The 27,605-nt window shown below is 44.5% G+C and overlaps 1 protein-coding gene across 4 annotated transcripts in view; it reads left to right on the top strand.

The window, feature by feature from the left end:
• Positions 1-27,605, top strand: part of FLOT1 (flotillin 1) — a 104,349-nt gene that overhangs the window by 35,795 nt on the left and 40,949 nt on the right. For 3 of the 4 annotated variants that reach the window (XM_077463332.1, XM_077463344.1, XM_077463339.1), the window contains 3 exons: positions 9,786-9,861; positions 10,044-10,134; positions 15,244-15,387. In XM_077463332.1, the coding sequence (XP_077319458.1) occupies positions 9,786-9,861; positions 10,044-10,134; positions 15,244-15,387 (311 nt within the window). The remainder of the gene's footprint in view (positions 1-9,785; positions 9,862-10,043; positions 10,135-15,243; positions 15,388-27,605) is intronic. The other variant, XM_077463346.1, reaches the window with a different exon arrangement.

Below are 27,605 nucleotides of genomic sequence, written 5' to 3'. Positions count from 1 at the left end.
AGAGAGCGTTTGCATGGTGCACCACTGTGAGGTACTTTGCAGTCAGGGACACCCCCGCAAGTAGCTGGTTCTCTTTTAGGGGTTCTCTTCTTCCTAGAGAACAGAGGTGTGTTGCATGGAGGTGCGCAGGGTATCAGGGCTCCGTTTGACACGAGGGTCTGTGGATCATAGGCACGCAGGGATTCTGTCAAGTACTTCCTGCGGTAATGAACTTGGAGTTATTGCTCCATGAAGTGTCATCAGGAGAGGCAGAGAATACAAAGCAAATGAGTCTTCCAAGGATAGGGGAGTATGTAACTTCACCCCCCCCCCCCCTTCAGGTGTGAAAATGATTGACGCCTGTAGTCTGGACAGCACATCAGCTCCTAGTAGATTCAAGGGACATGTAGAGGACACGCAAATCAGGAAATGTCCCCACTTGGCATGGCACCCCATCCACTCCCACGCAGGAAACATCCAATAGTGGAAAGGAAAGAATTATCAGGCAGGTCCTAAGCCCTCAACACAATCCTGGCTACACTCATGTCAATGAGAAAAGTGGTAGGTTTTCCTTGTATAGGTAACGTGACCTTTGCTAGGGGTCCCCCAGTCTCATTTGAGGACACTGTCATAAGGGGTGACACGGGTTTGCCCATTTCCTAGCGTGAGTTGGGGCGTGGTGGTGGAGGTTCATGTCCACGTTGCCCTTCACGGGGATTCCTGTCTTGTCTCGGATGTCTTGGGGCTCTGCATACTCTTCTGATGTGACCCCGCTTCCCACAGTTGTAACAGACGATCTTTTCCCTGGTATTGGGCAGTGGTGGTGGACGAGTGTAGGCGGGATCTTCGTCTTATGTTACCATGAGGGGCATTGTTTTTTTTTTTTTTTTTTTTCCCCTTTTTGATTTTCTATCCCTCTGGCCACCAACAGTAAATCAGGCATTTTCAGTGAGCGATATTCAGGGCGGACCACCATCAGGCTTTCTGATATCCTCTGAGTCCTGAGACAAAAGCAGATTGCGTGTGCCTTTTTCATAGAGGGAGAAGCCCAGATCATCAAAGGCCTGTATGAGTCTAGCATAATACTTCTCCAGACACCCCTTTATCTTGGGCAATATCTTGGATTGTGGTGGTCTGATCTGCCAATTTCTCCTTTGCCCAATCACGGAGTTGTGCACAGAACTCCACGCCTGAGGTGTAGGAAGTGGCACTTGTAAGGCAGACATCATAGTAGGGCCGCCTGCATAACCGGCCAAAAGACATGTCCTGCTTTAATTTGGCATAGGCTGATCAAGTCTCTCCAGGCAGCTGAGTAAGTTTCTTGTATCTGCACTATCCTGCGGTAGAAGGGCATTGGCTGTTTCTCTGGGTCAGGCAGACTTGTCACTAAGGTTGCTGCTTGTGATGGGGTAAAAGCGACATACATCACCGGTGCCCCTTTTGGTAACCGAGACTGGTGTTGGGGCGGGGGCTGAGAATGGGCACTGTTTCTTATGGTTGCCAGCATATGTCTGAGATCCTCTCGGAACTGTGAGTCCGGAGCCGGATTGGGGGTTAAATCAGCAGGTGGCCTTGCTGCCTGTTGTTGGCCTTCCCACTCGGACACTTCTTCATCATTAACCTATCCGGCCTGTGAAGGTAGTGCTTCTGTATTGGGGAAGGCAGGTGTGTGGTAGGAACCATCCTGGTTTAAAACAGGAAGGACTGGGTATAGACCATGGCTGGGCCTTCTGGGTGTACCAAGATGGCCGCCGGTAGGAAGTGCACTGGGCTGGGCAGAAAGTGAAGGCCTGGGTGCTCTAAGATGGCTGCCGGGTGGAGTTGTCACAGCGGGTTATGCTTGGGCTGGAGTGGTGAGAAGGAAGTGGGTGTTAGGGTTGCCCCTCCCCTCCTCTGTTTCAGGTTTTTGCATAACACGGTGATTCCAGCATATCATCAACTCTGTGATACAATTGTCAGCTTTCTTAAAAGGGAAGTAAACCCTTCCAAACAACTTGGACCTATAGGTAAGCCTAGATTAAGGCTTACCTGTAGGTCCAAGCAATATCTCCTAAACCTATATGGTTTAGGAGATATTTGCCCGAAAATGGGCACCGCTGTCTACGGCGCATGCGCCGTAGACAGCGGCGCGCAGGCGCACTAAATGCGGCAAATCCAAGAATGGATTTGCCAAATTTGTCGACTCCCGTGCGCATGCGCGGGAGTGACGTCATCGCGGCTTCGCCGTATGACAGCAACGGAGCTGCGAGGCGCGACTCCCGTGCGCATGCGCGGGAGTGACGTCATCGTGGTTGCGCCGCTGTCATTGGTCGGAGCTGCGAGACGCCACCAGCAAGATGGACGCGGCGGACTACAGGGATCAGCGGCGACTTCGCTGGCTCCTGTGTCAGGTAAGTGACACATAATGAGCTACTATGCGATGCATAGTAGTCCATTATGCTTTACCTTTGCAGGGAAAAAAAGAGGAAGTAAACCCATCAGGGTTTACTTCCTCTTTAACTTCCTTTATCACACAGGATTTCTCTCTTTCTTTAGCAACATAACACAACTTTGTTAACTATTTCAACATCTTCTCTCCTCTTCACAATATCACATGCTAGCCTCCCTCTCCCTCTCCGTCTCCCTCTCCGTCTCCCTCTCCGTCTCCCTCTCCGTCTCCCTCTCCGTCTCCCTCTCCGTCTCCCTCTCCGTCTCCCTCTCCGTCTCCCTCTCCCTCTCCCTCTCCCTCTCCCTCTCCCTCTCCCTCTCCCTCTCCCTCTCTTCCCCTCAGCGGATGGCTTCAGAGGAGAATACAGGCAACTAATGGGTTAATACTACTCTGACTGCTGTCTTATCAAAGAATTCCTAGAGTGGGGGCTCGCATCCCTGCAAGTGATCCTGTCTCCTTGCACACTCCTGGCTGTTCTATCTCTTCGAGAGTCTGCCCAAACCCAGTTTCACTGGGTAATGTACATTTAATCTCAAAACTAGCACGTCAGAGGTGGTGGGGAGCAGTGGCTTATGGCCCAACTGATCCTTCAGGTAGCCACCTTCTCTCACCTTCACCAATCTCCAACCCTCCTCGTGTATGGCAAACAGTAATCCACAAATACACTCAGGACAGGACATTACACCTGACACTCTTTGAACTGCAAAGATAGCTCTCGTGAGAAGTTCACCTGAGTTGCAAAAATTCCAGCAAGCCTTCGTTCAGTCTGCCCAATCCGCAGCTGAGATTAACCCTCAGGAAAAGCTCACCCGAGAAAAACGTTTATAGACGTTTGCAAGACTGCCCTATTCTGCAAGCCTTCGTTCAGACTGCCCAATCCGCAGCTGAGATTAACCCTCAGAGGTCCTCCAACCTCAAGTAACCCATCTATAAACGCCTGCAGAATTCCACCCCACCACTAGAGGCAGAATCTAGGGGTGAGGATGGACACACGCCTGCAGCTGCACTTTCAGTCTGCTAAATTTGCAGTCCTTCAGAATGACAGACACTGAACGGATAATAGTCAGCAGAAAACCATTGGCAGGTTTGTTAAAACGGCCCCAGGCGAGAAATAAGTTGCCTGCCTCTTTGAGCAATCGAACGGAGCCAACAAGACAAAATCAACCGGCCCAACCAGAGAAGTCGTACAATGGTAAGAATCAATATGCTTACCGTACTGTTAGGGCTGCGTGCTTAACCCCCTTCTCTGATCTGGCCAGCTGTTCAGTCCTGGAATGCGGTCTCCCTTCGATTTGAAGCCTGGAGCCCCCACATTCGGCGCCAAATGAAATGGATAAGAACTACAAACTAGTTGGAGGTTATCTGCTGCTATTTCCAATTAAAAAGTATAAATGTGCATGCACATTAGAAGTAAACACTCTCTGAGACATGTTCAGCTCAGGCTACTTCTAACTTCTGATTTATTCGTGGGCGGTGTTGATATTTTATACAGAAAGATACGTCATTGCTATGTCAGTCTAATAGGTACATCTTATTGGTTAAAATACGAGAGAAATGGAGAAACTTGATGCTTGAAGTTTGGTTGAAGCTGGTTCTCTTATCTCAAATGCATTCTTCTAATGCGTGGGATGTAGGGAGTGGACACCATCTTAAACTCCGAACAGAGAGTCAATCTGTATACTACATAAGTAAGGAACATGTATACACATAAGCAAATAGACATTTTCTGATTACGACCATTTGTGGCGCCGTACCTAGTTCCCCGTAAGGCCAGACGCTGGTACATTCTTCTTCTTCTTGTTCATGTTCTTCTTGTTCATGTTCTTCTTGTTCATGTTCTTCTTGTTCATGTTCTTCTTGTTCATGTTCTTCTTGTTCATGTTCTTCTTGTTCATGTTCTTCTTGTTCATGTTCTTCTTGTTCATGTTCTTCTTGTTCATGTTCTTCTTGTTCATGTTCTTCTTGTTCATGTTCTTCTTGTTCATGTTCTTCTTGTTCATGTTCTTCTTCTTCATGTTCTTCTTCTTCATGTTCTTCTTCTTCATGTTCTTCTTCTTCATGTTTGCTTTTCAGGTACGCCATTCCGTTGCAGCTCGGATTTATTTATCTTGACAGCAACATCGTTTGCTCCCACGATACATAAAGCCGTGCTGTCGGAGGTGATTTCACCACCACAGTTTAAAAAAAAAAAAACAGCATATATGTCAAAGCATGGGGGCAGCAGGGGTGGAGGAGTGATTTGCTCCTAACTTTTGGGGCGGATACCCCCATGCTTCGGTCTATATTTTATAGGCCATTCAGCTGCAGCACTGATTTATTTATCTTGACAGCAATAGCGTTTGCTCCCACGAAAAATAAAGCCTTAACTCCAGCGCTGTAGGAGGTGATTTCACCACCACAGTTAAAAAACAAAATGGTGCATGTATGCCCAGCATTAGAAGTGGGTTTATGAAGGGAGGTATTCTAATGGTGGGCATACCCACCGATCAAATCAAGCGGTCGGCTTTCATGTAAAAGCAATCCTAGCGGCAAACTAGCCTTTGGACTTATTTTACAAGCAGTGGGAGGGAATGTCCCGTCCCTCCCCCCCCCCTCCCCCCACATCTTCCATGGTCTTCTCTGGCTCTGCTGTCAGGGAACCTGGGAATGCAGCCGGTGGTTCCACCAGCTGACCATAGAGCTGATCAGAGACCAGAATGGCTCCCATCATCTCTATGGCCTAAGAAACTGGAAGCTACTGGCATTTCATGACTTAGATTTCGCTGGATGTAAACGGCATCATTGGGAAAGCATTTTATCACACCAATCTTGGTGTGGTCAGGCGCTTTGAGTCCAGAGGAGAGCTCTAGGGTCTAATAGATCCTAATTTTTTCAAAAAGAGTAACTGTCACTACCTATTGCAATCATATGGGATATTTACACTCCCTGAGATAAAAATGATTAAAAAAATGAAAGGAACAGTTTAAAAATAAGATGATAAAAGAAAAAAAAAAGTAAATGTAAAACCTTGGACAGAGGGGTGGCAGTGGACGTGATATATTTGGATTTTGCAAAAGCGTTCGATACAGTTCCACACACGGCTCATGTGTGAGGTAAAGTCTACAGGTTGGAAATATCAGTTTGTAAATGGATAGAAAACTGGCTAAAAGACAGAATTCATAGAGTAGTGGTTAATGATTCTTACTCTGAATGGTCTAAGGTTATCAGTGGTGTACCCCAAGGTTCAGTGTTGGGACCCTTACTTTTTAACATCTTTTATAAATGATATTGGGTCTGGGATCAAAAGTAACATTTCCGTGTTTGCAGATGACACCAAGCTATGCAGTGGAAGAACGTCCTTACAGGATGTCTCCAATTTACAAGCCAACCTCAATGCTCTGTCTAATTGGGCGACTATGTGGCAGATGAGGTTTAATGTTGATAAATGTAAAGTTATGCACTTGGGGGCTAAGAATATGCATGCATCATACATGCTAGGGGGAGTACAACTGGGGGAATCCATAGTGGAGAAGGATCTGGGCGTTTTGGTAGATCATAAGCTCAATAATAGCATTCAATGCCAGGCTGCGGTTTCCAGGGCAAGCAAAGTTCTTTTCTGTATTAAGAGAGGTATGTACTCCAGAGAGAGATCATTTTGCCCCTATTCAAATAATTAGTAAGACCTCATCTGGAATATGCAGTTCAGTTTTGGGCATCAGTTCTCAAAAAGGATATCGGTGAACTGGAGAGAGTGCAGAGAAGGGTAACCAAACTGATAGAAGGCATGGAGGAACTCGGCTATGAGGAAAGATTAGAGGAACTGAATTTATTCACTCTTGATAAGAGGAGATTAAGGGGGGATATGATCAACATGTACAAATATATAAGGGGTCCATATAGGGAACTTGATGTCGAGTTATTCACTTTACAGTCAACAAAGAGGACAAGGGGGCACTCTTTACGTCTAGAGGAAAAGAGATTTCATCTCCAAATATGGAAAGTTTTCTTCACAGTAAGAGCTGTGAAAATGTGGAATAGACTCCCTGCAGAGGTGGTTATGGCCAGCTCAGTGGATTGCTTTAAGAAAGGCCTAGATTATTTCCTAAGTGTACATAATAATATAACTGGGTACTAACATTTATAGGTAAAGTTGATCCGGGGAAAATCCGATTGGCGCTCAGGCAGGATTTTTTTTCCCCTGCTTTAGCAAATTGGATCATGCTCTGCTGGGGTTTTTTGCCTTCCTCTGGATCAACTGTGGGTATAGAATTGGGTATATGGGCTGGTATGATATTATATTATAAAAATTTTTTTTTTTTTTTGTGGTTGAACTGGATGGACTTGTGTCTTTTTTCAACCTGACTAACTATGTAACTATGTAAAAGCACCCCTTGCGTTTGCAAAGGAGAACGCAAGCATCGGTCTGGCGTCAAATGTAAACAGCAATTTTGCCATGCATGTGACGTATCGCCATGAAGGTCATATTGAGGGCAGTAATTTTAGCAGTAGACCTCCTCCGTAAATCTGAAGTGGTAACCTGTACAGGCTTTTAAAAATGTATGTAGTTTGTCGTCACTGCACGTTTGTGTGCAATTTTAAAGCCTGTCATGTTTGGTATCCATGTACTCGGCATAAGATCATCTTTTATTTCGTCAGACACTTGGGCAAAATATAGTGTGTTTAGTGCATTCAAATTTAAAGAAGTGTGCCCCCCCCCCCCCAAAAAAAAATACGTTTAAAAACCCGCTGAGCAATACTGTGCAGAAAAAAATGAACCACCCACAATTTTAATCTGTAGGGCCTTTGCTTTAAAAAATATATAATGTTTGGGGGGTTCAAAATAATTTTCTTGCAAAACAAAAAAAAGCGTCGGACAGGGCTTTGTCTTCAAGTGGTTAGAAGAGTGGGTGATGTGACATTAAAGCGGGAGTCCGCCGGGAGTTCCGCCGTTTTTTGTTTTATTTTAAAAGCCAGCAGCTACAAATACTGCAGCTGCTGACTTTTAAAATAAGGACACTTACCCGCCCCAGCGTGCCCGCGATGTCGACACCCGAAGCCGATCTCTCGATCGTCTCTTGGGTACTGCCGCCGCCATCTTGGGTATGGGAATCAGGAAGGGGAGCCTTTCGGCTTCATTTCCCGGTTCCCTACTGCGCATGCACGAGTTGCGCTGTGCAATAAGGATGGACCCGCTGCCTCTGGGATCTGTGTTTCCCAGCAGGCAGCAGGGGACTTTTGGAAAGGGGTGTAATCTACGCCCCTTTCCGCAGAGAGCTATCCAGGAAGTGGGTGCAGATACCTGTACTGTACAGGTACCTGCACCCCCCTCCCCCTGAAAGGTGCCAATTGTGGCGCCGGAGGGGGGGAGGATTCCACTTTAGGGTGGACCTCCGCTTTAAGCTTCTAAATGTTGTGCATAAAATGCCAGGACAGTTCAAACCCCCCATTCAATATCAAAAAAAAATTTGTCCCAAGTATAGTAACAAAAACATAAAATAAAACATTTTTACAAAAAGTTGTCACTAAATGATATATTGCTCACACATGCCATGGTTATATGTGGAATTGCACCCCCAAAATAAATTTTGCTGCTTCTCCTGAGTACGGGAAAACCACATGTGTGGGACTTTTTGGGATATATAGTGTGTGTGTGTGTGTGTACAGTGCCTTGCGAAAGTATTCGGCCCCCTTGAACTTTTCAACCTTTTGCCACATTTCAGGCTTCAAACATAAAGATATAAAAATTTTATTTTTTGTGAAGAATCACCAACAAGTGGGACACAATTGTGAAGTGGAACGAAATCTATTGGATATTTTAAACTTTTTTTTAGCAAATAAAAAACTGAAAAGTGGTGCGTGCAAAATTATTCGGCCCCTTTACTTTCAGTGCAGAAAACTCACTCCAGAAGTTCGAGGATCTCTGAATGATCCAATGTTGTCCTAAATGACTGATGGTGATAAATAGAATCCACCTGTGTGTAATCAAGTCTCTGTATAAATGCACCTGCTCTGTGATAGTCTCAGGGTTCTGTTGAAAGCGCAGAGAGCATCATGAAGACCAAGGAACACACCAGGCAGGTCCGTAATACTGTTGTGGAGAAGTTTAAAGCCGGATTTGGATACAAAAAGATTTCCCAAGCTTTAAACATCCCAAGGAGCACTGTGCAAGCGATCATTTTGAAATGGAAGGAGTATCAGACCACTGCAAATCTACCAAGACCTGGCCGTCCCTCTAAATTTTCAGCTCAGACAAGGAGAAGACTGATCAGAGATGCAGCCAAGAGGCCCATGATCACTCTGGATGAACTGCAGAGAACTACAGCTGAGGTGGGAGAGTCTGTCCATAGGACAACAATCAGTCGTACACTGCACAAATCTGGCCTTTATGGAAGAGTGGCAAGAAGAAAGCCATTTCTCAAAGATATCCATAAAAAGTCTCGTCTAAAGTTTGCCACAAGCCACCTGGGAGACACACCAAACATGTGGAAGAAGGTGCTCTGGTCAGATGAAACCAAAATCAAACTTTTTTTCCCACAATGCAAAACGATATGTTTGCCGTTAAAGCAACACAGCTCGTCACCCTCAACACACCACCCCCACTGTCAAACATGGTGGTGGCAGCAGCATCATGTTTTGGGCCTGCTTTTCTTCAGCAGGGACAGGGAAGATGGTTAAAATTGAGGGGAAGATGGATGCAGCCAAATACAGGACCATTCTGGATGAAAACCTGTTGGAGTCTGCAAAAGACCTGAAACTGGGACGGAGATTTATCTTCCAACAAGACAATGATCCCAAACATACGGCAAAATCTACAAAGGAATGGTTCACAAATAAACGTATCCAGGTGTTAGAATGGCCAAGTCAAAGTCCAGACCTGAATCCAATCGAGAATCTGTGGAAAGAGCTGAAAACTGCTGTTCACAAACGCTCTCCATCCAACCTCACTGAACTCGAGCTGTTTTGCAAGGAAGAATGGGCAAGAATTTCAGTCTCTCGATGTGCAAAACTGATAGAGACATACCCCAAGCGACTTGCAGCTGTAATCGCAGCAAAAGGTGGCTCTACAAAGTATTAACGCAAGGGGGGCGAATAATTTTACACACCCCCCTTTTTCATTTTTTTTATTAAAGTTTCAAAAATCCAATAGATTTCGTTCCACTTCACAATTGTGTCCCACTTGTTGGTGGTTCTTCACAAAAAATAAAAATTTTATATCTTTGTTTGAAGCCTGAAATGTGGCAAAAGGTTGAAAAGTTCAAGGGGGCCGAATACTTTCGCAAGGCAGTGTGTGTGTATATATATATATATATATATATATATATATATATATATATATATATATATATATATATATATATATATATATAAATAATATTTATCCCTATTGTTTTCCCTCCAGGCTTCTGTCGCAGCCCCCCAGTTATGATTGCGGGTGGCCGTGTGTTTGTTCTGCCCTGCATACAGCAGATTCAGAGGTGAGCTATTGCAGAATTTCCTTTCTGCTCTTGATGCATATATTAAAGGGTCAGTTCACTAATATTTTCGTTTTTTTTAAATATTTTTGTTTGGGGGAAGTTTGAGAGTTAAACCATTCAACTGTTTATCATATCTCTAACTGAACTTAAATTTGATTGCACACATGTATTTGAATCTTTAGGATCTCCTTAAATACGCTGACCCTGAATGTAAAGAGTGAGAAGGTCTATACTCGCCATGGAGTCCCTATATCTGTTACTGGCATTGCTCAGGTAAGTCGAATCGGGAACACCTTAATTACAACTGTCATGAGGGAAATATGTGGGAATTTATCCTTTTTCAGATGTAGCCATCAACAATGGCAGTCACATGATTTCACTTGTGACAGATTTTCTTTAATGCCAACCAGCTGTAAAGAAGCTACGTCTTTCTTCACGTTGTTGTGTCCTCCTGACCTGGCCTATATCTTATGATTATAATTGTTGCAATGATTGTACCGGTATTAAAGCCCGTATGTTTACTGAATAGAAATTCCTCTGGAATAACCATAAAAGGCATAATTGAACTTTCAGTTTAAGGCCTCATGCACACGAGACGCTGTTAAACACGTGTTCAGATGCATTTGGACACTTTTTTTCAACTGCTCCTGAACTCATTTAATGTTATCCTATGTGTCCATGCACACAGTCTCGTTTTTTGCCTTTTTTATGCAGTTGCGTTTTAACCTCATTTTTCCAGAAGCAAAAAAATAGGTTCAGACGCAAAAATTTCCAAGTTTCAGATGCGAAACGCAGCTTAACACGGCACCTGCATTTAGCCGCGTTTGCGTTTATAAGCGTTTTTAAAGGAACCCAATTTTTTGGAACTGAAAACTCAGAAATATGATTGAAAAGTCAAAGTCAAGGACTTTACTGCATCTGAGAGTGACATTTTGCGACCCATATCTTGGGGCCACTTATTGCCAGGAACCCCAAATTCGGTATACAGACACTGTGGAACTGGCACTACAATATATCCAAATTTGAGGTTCCTATCACCAAGTGACCCCAAGATAGGGGGCCCCAAATTCGCATCACAAAATGTCATGCACTTTTCTGCATCAGAGATACATGGCCTCAAAGTCAACTGTGACCAACTGTGACCATCAATGTAATTTGGTCATTAGGGTTGGGTGTTATGGTAAGTGGTTATCCGTTTAGGGTTATTGTTTAGGATTAAGGGTTGGATTAGGTTAGGGTTAGTGTAAGGGATAGGGTTAGCTGTTAGGGTTAGGGGTAGGGTTAGGGGTAGGGTTAGTGGTAGGGTTAGTGGTTAGGGTTAGGAAGAATGATTAGGGTTAGGATTCTGGATATTTTAATAAGGCATTAAAAAATATTATACTACCATATACAGCAGCAAAGAATTAAAATATATTAATACATATTTCACAATAAAAATATATAAAAAAAATTGGCCAAATTTAAAACCATTATGAAAAATCTAACATAGATTTGCTTTTAAATAAAACAATTTGAAACTAGAAAAAATGAATAAAAAATAAAATAAAATAAAAAATAACTTTTAATATTGTTTTATATTAGAAATAATGAAAACATTTTAAAAATTGCCACAAGAAAATTTTAGATATTTTAAAAAATTGGATAATTTGCTATAAATAGACATTTAATTTTTTTTTAAATGACAGAGAAAAAAAATGTATCTGTACATCTATAGATGTATTTTATAAATATATACACATACCTGATCGTTACCAACAGACATTCCTCTGGTGACACACTGTTTCTCATATTGGTGTCCATGAACGTCAGACCAGGTCGTACTTTTTCTAAGAGCAGATCAAATGTGACAATGGACATCCGGCTAAAATTAAAAAACTTGCCGGGGTAGGTACACAGCTGCACATACATGTTTGTGAAACATCCAACGGACATTCGCTGTCCCATCAACGGATGGGTCCAATATCGACGAGCTCTGACTCTGGACCTCTCACGAAATTTGCGACGACGTTGCTGTCTCATCAAGAGCAGTATCAGGAGCATTTCCTGACATATATTCAATATGGGATCCATTTCAAAATATATACCACAGAAAGAGAGGCAAATGCAAGTGTACAACTGCTCTCTATGCTGCTGCTGCTCACTCTGATCAAAATAGCAGAAATAGTTAAAAAAAAAACATGCTTTGAGAGCTTGGGGAGGGTCTACATGATGTTATCTTTATAAACGCAAACGCGGCTAAACATGGCTAAACGCAGCATGCAAACGTGGCAAAACGCGCATTTCTAGACGCACGTTTCAGCTTTTTTTGAGCAGAGTTTTTACCTGCGTCTCGTGTGCATGAGGCCTTAATTTGGCTACATTTTCTGCTTTAAGGCCTCCTCCCCTCCTTTTCTCCAAATGGCTCTTTTTTCCTTTTTTTCCTTTTTCTCCAGTCCTAGTAGACTGTGGGGTTGTTCAGTGTGCAGTGGGCTGCTGGCTATGAAGTCACAAGCTGTCTCAGCCAGTGCCCACAGTTGAGGTGCCGGGAACAGAAGACGGAGGGAGGTGATGGCTCGGGTGAGCACATCGCTGGATCCTGGGACAGGTATGTGGCTGTTTATTAAAAGAAGTTTGGGGTATAGGGCTTTTATTTTTTTTTTCCTGAATGATACTTACCTAGGTGAATGCAACATCTGTCCACCGCCAGCTCTAACACTGAGAAGTGAGTGATCAAACATCTCCAATCGCTCAGTACTCAGGGCGTACTGTGACTGTCGTGCCCCAGCATGCGCTTACTGGATTGCTGGGCTGTGGAGGGAGTGAGAGCAGCTGGCTCACGCTCTTATCGGCTCGCTAAGAGGCTGAGCTGGGTGCCAGTCTAGGCATGTGGGCTGATTCCAACTTCATTGTTGCGATCTAGACCAGCTGTGTGATGTCAGCCGACAGGGGGCTTCAGCCCACTGTCTGCTGAAAACCGGTCAAAGGAGTGCACTTCTGTGATCCACAGGCGAAGTACAGCCAAAGCCTGGCTGGACTTCTCCTCTAAGTCATCAGCTACAGTTTTTGTAGCTGCTGACTTTTAATAAACACAAAAATGTCTGGCACTCCTCTTTTAAAATCCATTTTTTATATTTAAAGCAAATTCACCCATCCATCTATGTCTCCATGCTTTATTATGTTGAGAAATCACTTTGAAAAATACCCACTAGCATTTCTAACCACTGCCATCTTCAGTAAGGGCAGATGATTCATGTACCATTTACTTCCTGGAATCCATCTACCCTTAGCTGAGGCAGTGCTAAACTGACAAAGTCCCTCCTAGATAAAAGAAAAATGTCTATGAACCCTCCTGGGAGCAATAATGTCCTTTTTGGCCTAGGCCAGAAACCAGGAAGCAACTGAAGAAATGTAAAAAAAAAAAAATATATTGAAACAAGTAAATATAATATAATATACCTTTTGTATCTATTTACTAAAGGTAACAGCATAAAGATTAGGAACTGTTCAAGAAGCTGTATGGCCAAAGCTCTTTTGGCCATAATTCTCCTGTGGGTCACAATAGTATGCTTAGTTCTGCACTCCTTGACCCAGATTCAGCCGACGGCATGCTAAAGTCCATTGTTGGCTAACGTCGCATAGCTGGCTCAGCCTGTCAGCGCACCGCTGAGAGCCTGAGCCAGCCATTCCCTCTCCCTCTACAGCCCAGCACTCCAAAGAGCACTGTAGGGGTAGAGCACAGAGCGGTGATTGACAGTTACTACTCTATGCTCAGAGCAGAACCGAGCGATCGGTAGCTCTGCACGGAATAGGATTCATGCTGTAGGCATCTCTACTTGCTGTACACTTATTTAAAGCGGAGATCCGCTGCTAACTTTTAATATTGGAACACTCACCTGTCCTGCAGTCCAGTGATGTCAGCACCGCAGCTGATGTTTACATATGGGATAGATTCAAAGGACTCGCTTCACAGTACCAAAACCCAATGGGGTATTCTTATTCTCTACCTAAAATCTATAAACAAGTACACTTAGAATCGGCAAGATCAGTAATTACTTGTCTGAGACCAGGGGAATTTCTTGCATTTTGCAGTAGGAGACTAACCTTTTTGATTTCTCACACTGACATTTGGCTTATGTTCAACCACCAGCGTATTTACAAACATGCTTACACCCCCAACTTGGGCTTTTAAGAACTTGGGAACCTAGACCTTCTTAAGGATTTGTCCCCACCACAACTATCTGTAAATGAATACACAATGCTTTAGACCTTCAGCTGGGTGTTCATCCTGCTCTTCAGCCCCTCATCTAGAATACCTTAGTCTCATGCTAGTCACGGCCCAAGCAAATGTTTTTATTTGGCAAACTTGTCTCTCTAAGATCCCATGCTCTGACCTCAAAGTGGAATTCCACCTCTAAAGTGGATGTAAGCCCTTATATATATATATATATATATATATATATATATATATATATATATATATATATATATATATATATATATATATATATATATATATATACACCCAGTGAAGTGATCAGCCTCAGATGATACACAGGGATGAAATAAATCTCCCTACATAAGTTTTACATGTATATCTGCTGTCTTCAGCTTTGTATATTCTTTAGGAAATTCAGCTGGTGTTAGATTGTCTCTTCCTGTTCAGCATTGCAGTGAAGCCTGGGCATACAGCCAAGACAGCTGATTGGAGGAAAGGCGTGCACACACACCCCCTCTCATAGATAGAGACTTTCAGAACTGTTTGTTGAATAGTTCTGCTAATATATTTATAGCATCATCCCCAAAACAAAACTTAGGCTGCTTTTATCTCCGTTGATGGAGAATTTTTCAGAAGTTATCAGGCTGATAACAGAAGAATGGAGCAGGAGACGGCTATGGGACATAGTGCTTTGAAGAGAGATGAGAAAACACTGCAGATATGTGCCCGGCTCAAATTTCATGAATCTGGTTTCAATCTAACTAGCCTTAAAAACGTCCCCCCCCCCCCCCCCCCCCCCCAAAACCTATGCTGACTTTCCTCTGTAAAAAAAGATGTGTGTCCTTGCCTATTTTCATCCTGCTCCGGTCCCTGTTGCGTGATCTTCTCTCTCCTGCAGCTGAAATGACCTCATCAGCCAGAGGATATCACTCTCTTCCTGCCACAGTCTATAGCTGTAACAGGAAAAGTGGAGTAATCCACCTGGCTATGCTGTGTTGCCGGTCTGTGCCAGGGACTCGATGGGCAAAAATACATGTGTCTCTTGCAGGCAAATTCGCATACATTTCTCTAAATTGTATATTTGGCTATTTGTCTATTGTTTATCTAAATAATACAAACCTCACGTAGTGTTTCACTTAAAAACTGTTCATTCTGACCATTTAAATCTCTGCACTGTATTCTTATAGGTGAAGATCCAGGGGCAGAACAAAGAGATGCTCGCAGCTGCTTGTCAGATGTTCCTAGGTAAATCAGAAAACGAGGTGGCTCATATCGCTCTGGAAACCTTGGAGGGTCACCAACGTGCCATCATGGCCCACATGACTGTGGAGGTAAGCTGTGATTTGGGCATCAAGAATTGTAGTAGAATTGGTGCTGCTTTCATTGATTGGTATTTAGAAAAACATGATCCTTCACTGTTCTTACACTGCTGAACTGATGAAAAGTGAAATATATCAGTTTTTTCTTGGGTATTGCACCTTTCTTTTTTAGATTTGCCTTAAGGAGGAACTGTAGTATGCAATAGCAGCTGCTCTTGCACATTATGGTGAACTTAGCTGTGGGTTCGCCCTCCCCCAGCAGCAACCCGTTCCTGATCCCTTTCACTGTTCCACCACTGTTTCTATTAGGGATGCAGCGGAACCTGTTTTGTGCCAGCAGGTATGAGTACCGATATGTGTGATCAAGTACTCACTGATACAAATTACTGTTACCTTTTCAGTGCAATTTGAGCCCATACAAAATAAATGGGCTCAAATCACACTGCAAAGAATTGCATTTGATTTGAACAGGAATGTGGTGTGATTCCTGTATGAATTACATGCAGTTTCCTGCATCGCTCCTGTGTAAAAGCCCAGGCTGAAGTCTCTGACATGCCTTGGTTCACACAGGAGCAGTGCGGGAAACCGCATGTGATTCGTACAGGAATCGCACCACATTCCTGTTCAAATCACATGCGATTCTTCGAAGTGTGATTTGAGCCCATTCATTTTGTATCAGTTTTAGGTATCGGAACATTTACATGAATAAAAGTACTAGTGCAATTGCTTTTGTATCGGTGCAACCCTAGTTACTTCAGTATGTTCTCCTATGGATCTTTCGCTTCCGATATGTTCTCTGTTCCATCATTGGGTGGCCAGATATAATGTAACTGGATTTACATCGTCCAGACTTCTGTGATGGCAGCACCTAGCAGCAATCGTGAGTTTTCAGATATCTATATGAGGGAGGCTTATACTGATCAACTTTATGCCTAAAATATGTTAAAAGTGTATCTCAAGGCACCACCTTTTTTTCTTTAGCGTATATCACGAGACACAGAGCCACCATATTATTCCTTACCCATAGGTAAGCATGATTCAGACGTGTTCGCACCCCACACGTGCAGAGCCCGTCAGGAAGTCGGCTCGGCATTGCACAGCACTAATCGCAGGCAGTGAGACATTTTCCCGATCTGCGGCTGCAGAGATCGAGAACACGCCTGAGCTCATCCTTACCCATAGGGTTATGCGCCACCTTCAAGTTGTTAAACATTGGGTAAAAAGACAGGAAGTCCTCTCCTATATAACCCCCACCCATACAGGAAGTCCCTCCGTTTTGTAGCTAGAAATAAACCACCACACAGAGGGGATGGATCTCTGTGCCCCGTGATTTACTGTTAAGGAAATGTATTTTACAGATCAGTACAAAAGTGCAGTTTAATCACTTTTTCTCCAGTGAAGGCTGAATTGCAGGCAGTGATAGCAGCAGTAGGGATCTGCCAGAGCCTTAATGAGGAAACGTATTGTCTGTGTAGGAGATAATTTTGACAAAAAGGGAGACTGAGCAGACTTCCCTCAGCTATTTGTTTTTGCTGAGGATGCACTTATTTTTTTAATATAGTGCCTTTTAAAAAGTATTCATACCCCTTGAAATGTTCCATATTTTGTCATGGTGCAGCCAAAAACATAAAAGTATTTTATTTGGATTTTATGTGATTGACCACAAAGTGGCACATAATTGTGAAGTGGAAGGAAAATGCTAAATGGTTTTCAAAACTTTTTACAAATAAATATCTGAAAAGTGTGGCATTTGTATTCAGCCCATCTGAGTCTATACTTTGTAGAACCATCTTTCACTTTAATTAAAGCTGCAAGTCTTTTGGGTATATCTCTACCAGCTTTGCACAAAATGTTTGCCCATTCTCCTTTGTAAAATTGCTCAAGCTCTGTCACATTGGATGGAGAGTGTCTAAGAAAAGCAATTTTCAAGTCTTGCCACGGATTCTCAATTGGATTTGGGATGGACTTTGACTGGGCCATTCTAACACATGAATATGCTTTTAAACTAAACCATTCCATAGTAGCTCTGGCTATATGTTTAGGGTTTTGGAAGGTGAACCTCCACCCCAGTGTCAAGTCTTTTGCAGACCCTAACAGTTTTTCTACTAAGATTGCCCTGTATTTGGCTTCATCCATCTTCCCATGAACTCTGACCAGCTTCCCTATCCTTCCTGAAGAAGAGCATACTACATGATGCCACCACTACGTTTCACAGTGGGGATGGTGTGTTCAGGGTGATGTGCAGTGTTTTCTGCCACACTTAGTGTTTTGCTTCTAGTCTAAAAAGTTACATTTTGGTCTCATAACCAGAAGCACCTTCTTCCACATGTTTGCTGTGTCCCCCACATGGCTTCTTGCAAACTGCAAATGGGACTTCTTATGGTTTTCTTTCAACAGTGGCGTTGTTCTTGCCACTCTTCCATAAAGGCCAGATTTGTGGAGTGCACGACTAATAGATTCTCTCCCCTGAGCTGTGGCTCTTTGCAGCTCCTCCAGAGCTACCATGGGCCTCTTGGCTGCTTCTCTGATTAATGCTCTCCTTGCCCGGTCTGTCAGTTTAGGTGGATGACCGTGTCTTGGTAGGTTTGCAGTTGTGCCATACTCTTTCCTTTTTTGCATGATGAATTGAACAGTGCTCCGTGAGATGTTCGAAGCTTGGGATATTTTTTTATAGCCAATCCTACTTTAAACTTCTCCACAACTTTATCCCTGTCTGGTGTGTTCCTTGGCCTTCATGATGCTGTTTGTTCACTAAGGTTCTCTAACAAACCTCCGAGAGCTTCACAGAACAGCTGTATTTATACTGAGATTAAATCGCGCACAGACTCTATTTACTAATTAGGTGGCTTCTTACGTCAATTGGTTCCACTAGATTTTAGTTAGAGGTATCAAGTAAAAGTGGCTGAATTTAAATGCATGCCATGCTTTTCAGATACCAATATTTATTTGTAAAAAAATTGATAACCGTTATCATTTTCTTCCACTTAACAATTATGTGCCACTTTGTGTTATATGACATAAAATCCCAATAAAATAATTTAATTTTTTTTTGTAACATGACAAAATGTGGAAAATTTCAAGTTGCAAAGTTTCTTTGGCTAGTATCTTACACTACAAGAAGCTGTTAGGTTTCTTTTTTTTTCTTCTCTTGAGAGGAACGTGGGAATGGTAAGGTTAAGGCCCCTTTCACACAGGGTGAAATCATCCAAGTGGAGCCGTCTGCTCAGTGCGGGATCTCTCCACTGATCCCTGCTGAGCAAGCAGATGACAGGTCTGCTCTGCTATGCAGAGCGGACATGGACACAACCCACTGCTGTCTATGGGCCGGTCAGATGGAAGCGGACTGCATGCCTGTTTCCATCCAATTGTCATCTGATCCACCAGTCAGGTGGCAAATGTATGCCCATCCGTCCATTTTTAGCGGAATTAGCTGCCCCATAGAGAACAATGGGTGGTACGATGGGGTCTGCCTGAAAAATGGACAGGCGGATCCAATCGCTCCACTGGTGTGAAAAGGGCCATAGAAGTTCATCCTCTTACATTTGTAAGGGACCAGATACAAGGCTGTCCTTGAGTATGATCCAGGGACAGTTTGCAATCCTTTTTTTTTTTTTTTCTAAGGATTATTGCTTTTCATTCTTTATGACCTGGTTAGTTCAAAAGGTCACACACATTGTTCCTCCGGGCAGGTTTCTGGCTCCTATATTTGGTGCTATGTGAAACCACAATTTTTTTTTTTTTTTTTTAAACAAATCAGGACCTTTGATAGTTTTTTGATTCTGAAGGTGTTGTTCTTGGTTGCTACTGCTTCAGCAAGAAGAATGTCGGACTTGGTCGCTCTTGTGGAGGTCTAATAAACACACGGACCTCCGTCATCAGACTTGCGGAAAGTGGTTCATTTCTTACATCTGAACCACTGTGCTGTTTTTCCCGATTTGTACAAGTACAAAAATCTGCAAAACGAAAAAACTGGAAGGCTTGCTATCTAATTTTTAAAAAAAAATAGGAAAAAGGGGTTCCCCTAGTGGTGGTCTCTACGACAGTAGAGTAAAATGGAAAATTTTATTAATTGGATGGATTCATATAAAATCATATCATAGAAAAATAGATGACATGATAAACAAAAATAAAGTACAAAAAAGCTGGTAAGCTCCTCACCCATACAAAATACAATTGGCTATAAAGATCGTCACCCTACGCGTTTTGGAGCAATGGGAGTCTCCTTCCTCAGAGATAGATAGATATATAGCATAGAGCGCAATTCTAGTAGTGTCAGGGCTGGCTTAGACCTTCCTTCTCTGGGCTGGCTGCTCAGCTGTCGGCTAATTGCCAGCTCCCATCTCTCTCCACAGTTACCAGCTGTTCCTTATCCAGCTGGTCTGACCTGCCTACTTAATGCTGTCCAGCTCACTTCATATCTGCCTTCGCCTTGGTCACATCACAAGAAACCATCTCTTGCGGTTCTGTTCAAAGACTGGATTGCTGACATCCCTTCTGGCTCCTTATCCTGCTTTCTGTTGCTCTACTTGGATCCCTGACTTCTGGCCTGGCTGATTACCCAATCTGGTTATTGAACTCTGAACTGGCTGACTACTTGATCTGGTTTCTGGTCTCTGGCTATGCTTTGACTACGCTTTCTCTATTTGCCTTTTTTATTTTATAAACAAGTGTGATTTAATTTTACTTCTGTCTCGGTCTGATTCATGGTTCCTGACAGTAGGCAAAGGCCATGAATTCAGAAGATGCAGTCAATCGACTTGTTGGTAATATTTTTTCCAGATTGGATGAGCAAGATCACCGCATGGATCAGTTTGCCTCAGCGTTACAAATGCTCCTGAGTCACACAGCTCACCTGGAATCCCCCACTGTGGCTGCTCCGATACAACCTGAGTCGCAGGCCATCCCTGCTACTGCGCCAGTCTCTGTGCAGGCACCCACCTCGAGTACTACCTCTATAAGAGGTATGTCTGGTTCCGCTCCACTTCCCCAGCGATTTGGGGAGCGATCCAGTTCAATGCAGAGGGTTTCTCAATCAGGTTGAGATATACTTCGAGATGCGGCCCCAGGCGTTTCCCACGGAGAGAAGCAAAGTAGGTTTCATGATATCTTTGCTTTCTGAGAGAGCCTTGGTCTGGGCTAACCCTCTATGGGAGATGCAAAAACCTGTTGTCTTGAGTTAACCTCAGTTTGTGGCCTCCTTTTAAAAGGGTATTTGACGTTCCCGCATACTCCGCTTCTGCTTATATCCATGCTGTCCATCAGAGTACGAGAACTGTTGCCGACTATGCCAATGAATTCCGTACTCTGGCAGCAGAGGTTGCTTGGAACAATGAGGACCTCGTAGCTGCTTTTTCTCATGGTCTCTCGGATTCCATCAAGGATGAGATAGCAGCTCGAGATATACCCACTGAGCTGGAGAGCTTGATCTTGTTTGCCATCCTCATTGACTCCAGACTCAGAGAAAGACTTTCTCTTAAGGAGCGCTTGCAGAAGCCTCCTGTATGTTTGCCTCCGAGCTTTGTAGTCCCATCCATGCCTCCCTCACCTCCCATGCCTCCTGGTACCGAGTCGGTCAGTGAAGAGGAACCCATGCACCTGGGCTTCACACGTCTCTCTGTGAATGAAAGAGCCTTTAGGAGGAGGGAGAGATTCTGCCTTTATTGTGGCCAGGCAGGTCGCTTTTTGAAGTCTTGTCCTACCCTTCCAGGGTGTACGCCCGAGCCTTGAGGTCCTGTCATGGACAGACCTTAAATGGCATTGTTTCGTCCCCAGTTATCCAGAAGAATAAGCCCCTGGTTTCGGTCACCCTTTCTTGGGCTAAGTCGTCCATCGAGATACAGGCTCTAATCAACTCTGGGGCTGCAGGCTTGTTCATTGATGCTGCATTTGTTTCACAGCACTCTATTCCGCTGCAGCTGCGTGACGCTCCACTTGCCATTGAGGCTCTTGACGGGAGACCGTTACAGCCTGCCCATGTGACTCATGAGATGGTTCCGTTGTCCATGGCTGTAGGGGCTCTTCACCATGAGATAATCCAATTCCAATTTATTTCCTCACCCTGGTTTCTGCTGGTTATTGGTTATCGTTGGTTACATAGGCACAACCCATCTTTTGATTGGCTCCGTGCTGAGGTTCTCTCCTGGTCACCACAATGCAGTGAGACATGCTTCCTGAAGGTATCCAAGGTCCTGTGCACCTCTTCACTCCCCTCCCTGCCGGAGGAGTACCACGATTTTAGCGATGTCTTTTGATAAAGGTCAAGCCGGTAGTTTGCCTCCACACCGGTCTTATGATTGTGCAATTGACCTTCTTACCTGGTGCCATACCTCCTTGTGGCCTGGTTTACCCTTTGTCGGTCTTGCAGGATAAGGCCATGGAGGAGTATATTGCTGACGCACTTTCTCGAGGTTTCATCTGCAAATCCTCGTCTCCTGCTGGTGCTGGTTTCTTCTTTGTGAAAAAGAGCGGTGAACTGAGACCTTGTATAGATTATAGGGGTCTCAATCGTGTCACGATTAAGAATGCCTACCCGATACCATTGATTAGTTATTTGACCGCCTCAAGGAAGCAACGGTTTTCACAAAGCTTGACTTGAGAGGGGCATACAATCTCGTGCGCATTAAGGAGGGCGATGAGTGGAAAACTGCATTTAATACCAGAACAGGCCATTATGAATACCTGGTAATGTCTTTTAGCCCGACAGTTTTCCAGGAATTTATTAACAATGTCCTCCGATTTGTTGCAGTTGTGTGGTGGTTTATCTCGCTGATATCCTCATATTTTCCAAGTCCCTGGAGAGCCACCACACTGATGTCTGTCGTGTGCTTCAGAAACGAAGATGGAACAATCTCTATTGTAAACTGGAGAAGTGCGAGTTCAATCGTGAACTGGTTTCATTCCTGGGCTATGTCATTTCCACGGACCCAGAGAAACTTTCGGCATTCCTACAGTGGCCTCGACCTGTGGGTTTACATCCTCTGCAGCGTTATGAGTGCTATGCATCTGTGTGGCTACTTTTCCCAGAAATTGTCACCTGCTGAGTGCAATTATGAGATTGGTGACAGAGAGCTGTTGGCGATCATTTTAGCCCTGAAAGAATGGAGACCTCTCCTTGAAGGTACCACTGTGCCTGTTCTTATTCTTTCTGACCATAAGAATCTTACATTCTTGTCTGAGGCTAAGCGACTCTCTCCCAGAAGGGCGCGATGGGCTCTTTTCTTGTTTAGTTTTAATTACATTGTCTCATTCTTACCCGGTACTAAGAATGTAAGGGCTGATGCCTTGTCACAACAGTTTTCCTCCACTTCCAAGTCTGACTCAATTCCGGTTCCTATGATTCCTCCTGATCGTATCTTGGCTACGATTCACACCAGTCTTCTCCTGTTGGGTGACAAAATTCTTGCTGTTCAGGTCCATGCTCCTCCTGAGAAACTTGTGACCGCTGCTTTTGTTCCAAAGAGTATCTGTACTGCTGTGCTCCAGACTTGCCATTCTCCCAAGGCAGCTGGCCATCCTGGGAGGAATCAACTTTTTTGGGCCATTTCCCAACAATTCTGGTGGCCTAGTCTAAGGGCTGATGTTACTGCTTTTGTAGCTGCCTGTCCCGTGGGTGCTCAGAGTAAGACTCCACGACACCTTCCAGTGGGCCTCCTACAACCCATACCCAGTGGAGAGAGGCCCTGGACTCTCCTGTTAATGGATTTAATTATAAGGCAACACTGTTATCCTTTATGGTGGTTGACCGGTTCTCAAAGATGTGTCATTGTATTCCACTTAAAGAGGAAGTAAACCCTGATGGGTTTACTTCCTCTTTCATTCCCTGCAAAGGCAAAGCATAATGGACTACTATGCATCGCATAGTAGCCCATTATGTGTCACTTACCTGACACAGGAGCCAGCGATGTCACCGCTGTCCCCTGTAGTCCGGCGCATCCATCTTTTCGGTGGGGTCTCGCAGCTCCGCCGCTGACATTCGGCGGAGCCGCGATGACGTCACTCCCACGCATGCGCACGGGAGCCGACACGCGCGGCAGCTCCGTTGTTGGAAATGCCGCGCTCAGTGCGCCTGCATGCTGCTGTCTACGGCGCATGCGCCGTAGACAGCGGTGCCTGTCTTCGGGCAAATATCTCCTAAACCGTATAGGTTTAGGAGATATTTCTTGGACCTACAGGTAAGCCTTAATCTAGGCTTACCTGTAGGTCAAAGTGGTTTGTAAGGGTTTACAACCACTTTAAGAAGTTGCCTATCTTTAAGGAATTGGCTTCCATTTTTGCTCGGGAGATCTTTGGCTTACATGTCTCAGACGGGCAGTCAGTTTGTCTCCCGGTTCTGGTGAGCCTTTTGTGAACAGTTTGGAATCCAGCTTGCTTTCTCTTCTGCATATCGCCCGCAGTCTAAATGGGCCACAGAACGAGCCAATCAGTCCTTGGAGCAATTCCTACGTTGCTATATTTCTGACCACCATAACTGGTCAGACCTATTACCATGGACAGAGTTTGCTCACAACAGTGCCTTGAATTCTGCCTCCCGATTGTCTCCATTTATGGCGAATTATGGTTTCCAACCTTCCATGTTGCCTGACTCGTTTGTTCCGCAAGGGAATTCCTGCATTAGAGGAGCATCTCCGTGGTCTTCGTTCCACTTGGGTACAAGTCCAGGAGGCTTTGTGTCATGCTAATGATAGGTACAGACTTCATGCTGACTGCAGACGCCTGCCTGTGCCTTCCTGCCAGGTTGGGCGCAGGGTCTGGCTGTCATCTCTCAACGCTTCGTGTTCCCTCACTGAAGTTTGCACCTCGGTTTATTGGGCCTTTCCGTATCCTTCGCAGGATTAACTCAGTGGCTTACGCGTTGGACCTTCCTCCTAGTATGCGCATCTTAAATGTGTTTCATGTCTCCTTATTGAAACCATTGATCTGCAACCGATTTGCCACGTCCTCGCCCTATTCAGGTTGAGAACCATGAGGAGTATGAGATACAATCCGTTGTTTACTCCCGTAGGTTCTGTGGGCGCATACAGTACTTGGTGTATTGGAAGGGGTACGGTCCGGAGGAACGCTCCTTGGTTTCATCCTCTGACGTACATGCCCCTGTCCTCCCCCACGAGTTCCATAGACCTTTTCCCCTCAAGCCCGGTGGCCCTCCGAGGGAGAGGGGTCATTGAGGAGGGGGTACTGTCAGGGCTGACTTAGCCCTTCCTTCTCTGGGCTGGCTGCTCAGCTGTCGGCTAATTGCCAGCTCCCATCTCTCTCCACAGTTACCAGCTGTTCCTTATCCAGCTCGTCTGACCTGCCTACCTAAAGCTGTCCAGCTCACTTTATATTTGTCCCCTCGCCTTGGTCACATCACAAGAAACCATCTCCTGCGGTTCTGTTCAAATACTGGATTGCTGAAATCCCTTCTGGCTTATTCTGCTTGCTGTTGCTCTACTTGGATCCCTGATTTCTGGCCTGGCTGATTACCCGATCAGGTTATTGAACTCTGGACTGACTACTCAATCCAGTTTCTGGACTCTGGCTATGCTTTTGACTACGCTTTCTCTATTTACCTTTTTTATTTTTTAAACGAGTGTGATTTAATTGTACTTCTGTCTCGGCCTGATTCATGGTTTGACAAGTAGAAATACAAATTGCAGGACATTAGGACGATGGAATAATTCACAGAATTTTTTTTTTTTTTATGTCAATATACTTGCATATCAGAATATAGTACTATACAGATGTAGCGTGGGGTTTGTTTAAAAATAAACCGAGCAGGTCAGGTAATATAGATGGCTTTCCAATTTCCAAGGTTCCCACAGATAGATGATAGTAACTTACTCCCCAGTGCTATATTTAATATCTAATTTTTAATCCAGTCTGTATCCCTACTGTAGAGAGTCATCACCTATTTGTGCTCGTGCCCATGGTCACTGAAACAAAGTAAGAGGATATCCAAAATTTTAGAGTTATCCCCAGAAAAAAAGGTGAGGGAAAGTCTCCCAATGGGAACACTTGTTCTGCAAATGACTGACTCAATGGAGAATTTCTCTCCAATTTGGGAGAATTCTAAAATGTTCTTTTGTCTCTGGGGTAGGAAGTCCAAAGGAAATGTGGCAAACAATCAATATACATGCACGTTAAATGCACATACAGTGGGGGAAATAAGTATTTAATCCCCTGCAGATTTTGTAAATTTGCCCACTTACAAAGAAATGAAAGTGTGTATCATTAGTACTTGTGTATTGTGGGTGCACGCTGGTCTGTGAGTACCTGTGTACTGTCTTGTTGAGTATTAGTGTCAGGAAGCTAGTTAGGTAATTTGGACTGGGTATAATCTCTAATCCTCATTAAATTAATAGGTACGATGACTGGCGGGTGTGGAGAGGTGACTCGTTGTACATCTTGCGGCATGTATGCGTTCCTTGATCATCTGATCGAGGGCGAATACTGCTGTGCAAAATGTAAGCACATTGTTTCTCTGGAAGCCCAGATTCTGAATCTGGGGAAGCAACTGTCAGTACTGAGAGGACCCTCCACCCTAAATGAGAGCCAGGAATGTGCCGGCAGGGGCCAGCACAGAGGTGGGTGGAGACAAAGATGCAGAGAGTAGATGGGTGACAGTGTCAGGAAGGTTAGAGGCAAGTGCCAGGGAGGCCGATCCAGGGCCGGAGCATCCCAATAAGTACACTCCATTGAGCGACATTGGTGATCCCAGTCAGGGACCAGCACTGCTGGAGCTGAGGGATTCTCCTAGCTGCCAGGGGAAGAACTCCAGTGAGAGTGTGTGTGGGGGGGGGGCGAAGGGAAAGGAAAGACAGATTCTGGTGGTAGGGGACTCAATTCTTAGGAGGGCAATCTGTAACAAGACCTGAAGTGCCAAACTGTATGTTGTCTGCCGGGCGCTCGGGTTCGGCACATCACGGATCTGGTGGACAGATTTCTGGCAGGGGCTGGGGGAAGACCTTCTCTGTCGACAACCGGTACTATAGAAGGGACGGACTGCACCTAAATGAGGAGGGTGCAGATCAGCTGGGATTAAGGATGGCCAAAAAGTTAGAGGGGGTTTTTAAACTTGGTGAAGGTGGGGAGGGTCCAGAGATGGTCAGCGTGGAGCGTAGTCCAGAGGGTAATATTAGGGGCATTAGTGGTAGGGTAACCAAAGCACATAAACCCAAGGTAAATATAGTAGCAAGTCCTAGTTGTAATCTTGGAACACCCAAGAGGATAGCATGTGACCGGTCAAAATATATTAATGCATTAAAATGTTTGTTCACCAATGCCAGAAGTCTGCCAAGCAAAATATGTGAGTTGGAAGCTCTGGTGCATCAGGAGAGCTATGATGTAATCGGTATTGCTGAAACTTGGCTTCATTCCCCACATGACTGGGCTATTAATATTCCTGGCTATGCACTCTTTCAGAAAGACAGAGTAAAAAGGAAAGGTGGAAGGGTCTGTTTGTATGTGAGAAGTGATCTCAAAGCGAGTGAGAGAGGACCTGGTGGAGGGAGAGTGTGATAAGTCTGTAGCGCTATGGGTGGAACTGCATACAGATGTGCGTAGATCAAAGTTAATCATTGGAGTTTGTTATAGACCACCCAATGTTAATGAAGGAGACTCCGCTCCTTGCACAGATAGAAAGGGCTGGGACAGTGATACTAATGGGGGATTTTAACTACTCAGAAATTGACTGGGGTAATGGCAACAATTTATAAAACTATTACAGGACAATTTTATGGTTCAGTTTGAGGCCCCAACTAGGAATGATGCTCTGTTGGACCTGGTAATCTCAAACCATGCAGAACGTAAAGGAACACCTGGGTAGCAGTGACCATAATATGATTTCATTTGATGTTAGCTGTAAGCAAAAATCACATACGGGAAAAAAACACTTAAAGCGGGAGTCCGCCGGGAGTTCCGCTGTTTTTTTTTTTTTTTTTTTTTTTTCTTTTTTAAAGCCAGCAGCTACAAATACTGCAGCTGCTGACTTTTAAAATAAGGACACCTTACCCGCCCAGCGCGCCCGCGATGCCGGCACCCGAAGCCAATCTCTCGATCATCTCTCGGGTGCTGCCGCTGCCATCTTGGGTATGGGAATCAGGAAGTGGAGCCTTTCGGCTTCATTTCCCGGTTCCCTACTGCACATGCGCGAGTCGCGCTGCGCAATAAGGATGGTCCCGCTGCCTCTGGGATCCGTGTGTTTCCCAGCAGGCAGCAAGGGAATTTCGGAAAGGGGCGTAATCTACGCCCCT

Source organism: Lithobates pipiens, unplaced genomic scaffold (assembly GCF_037356315.1).
Source record: "Lithobates pipiens isolate NorthernLeopardFrog02 unplaced genomic scaffold, aLitPip1_a1.2 Scaffold_1, whole genome shotgun sequence".
Lineage (NCBI taxonomy): Eukaryota > Metazoa > Chordata > Amphibia > Anura > Ranidae > Lithobates > Lithobates pipiens.
This window is presented reverse-complemented; position numbering and strand designations above follow the sequence as displayed.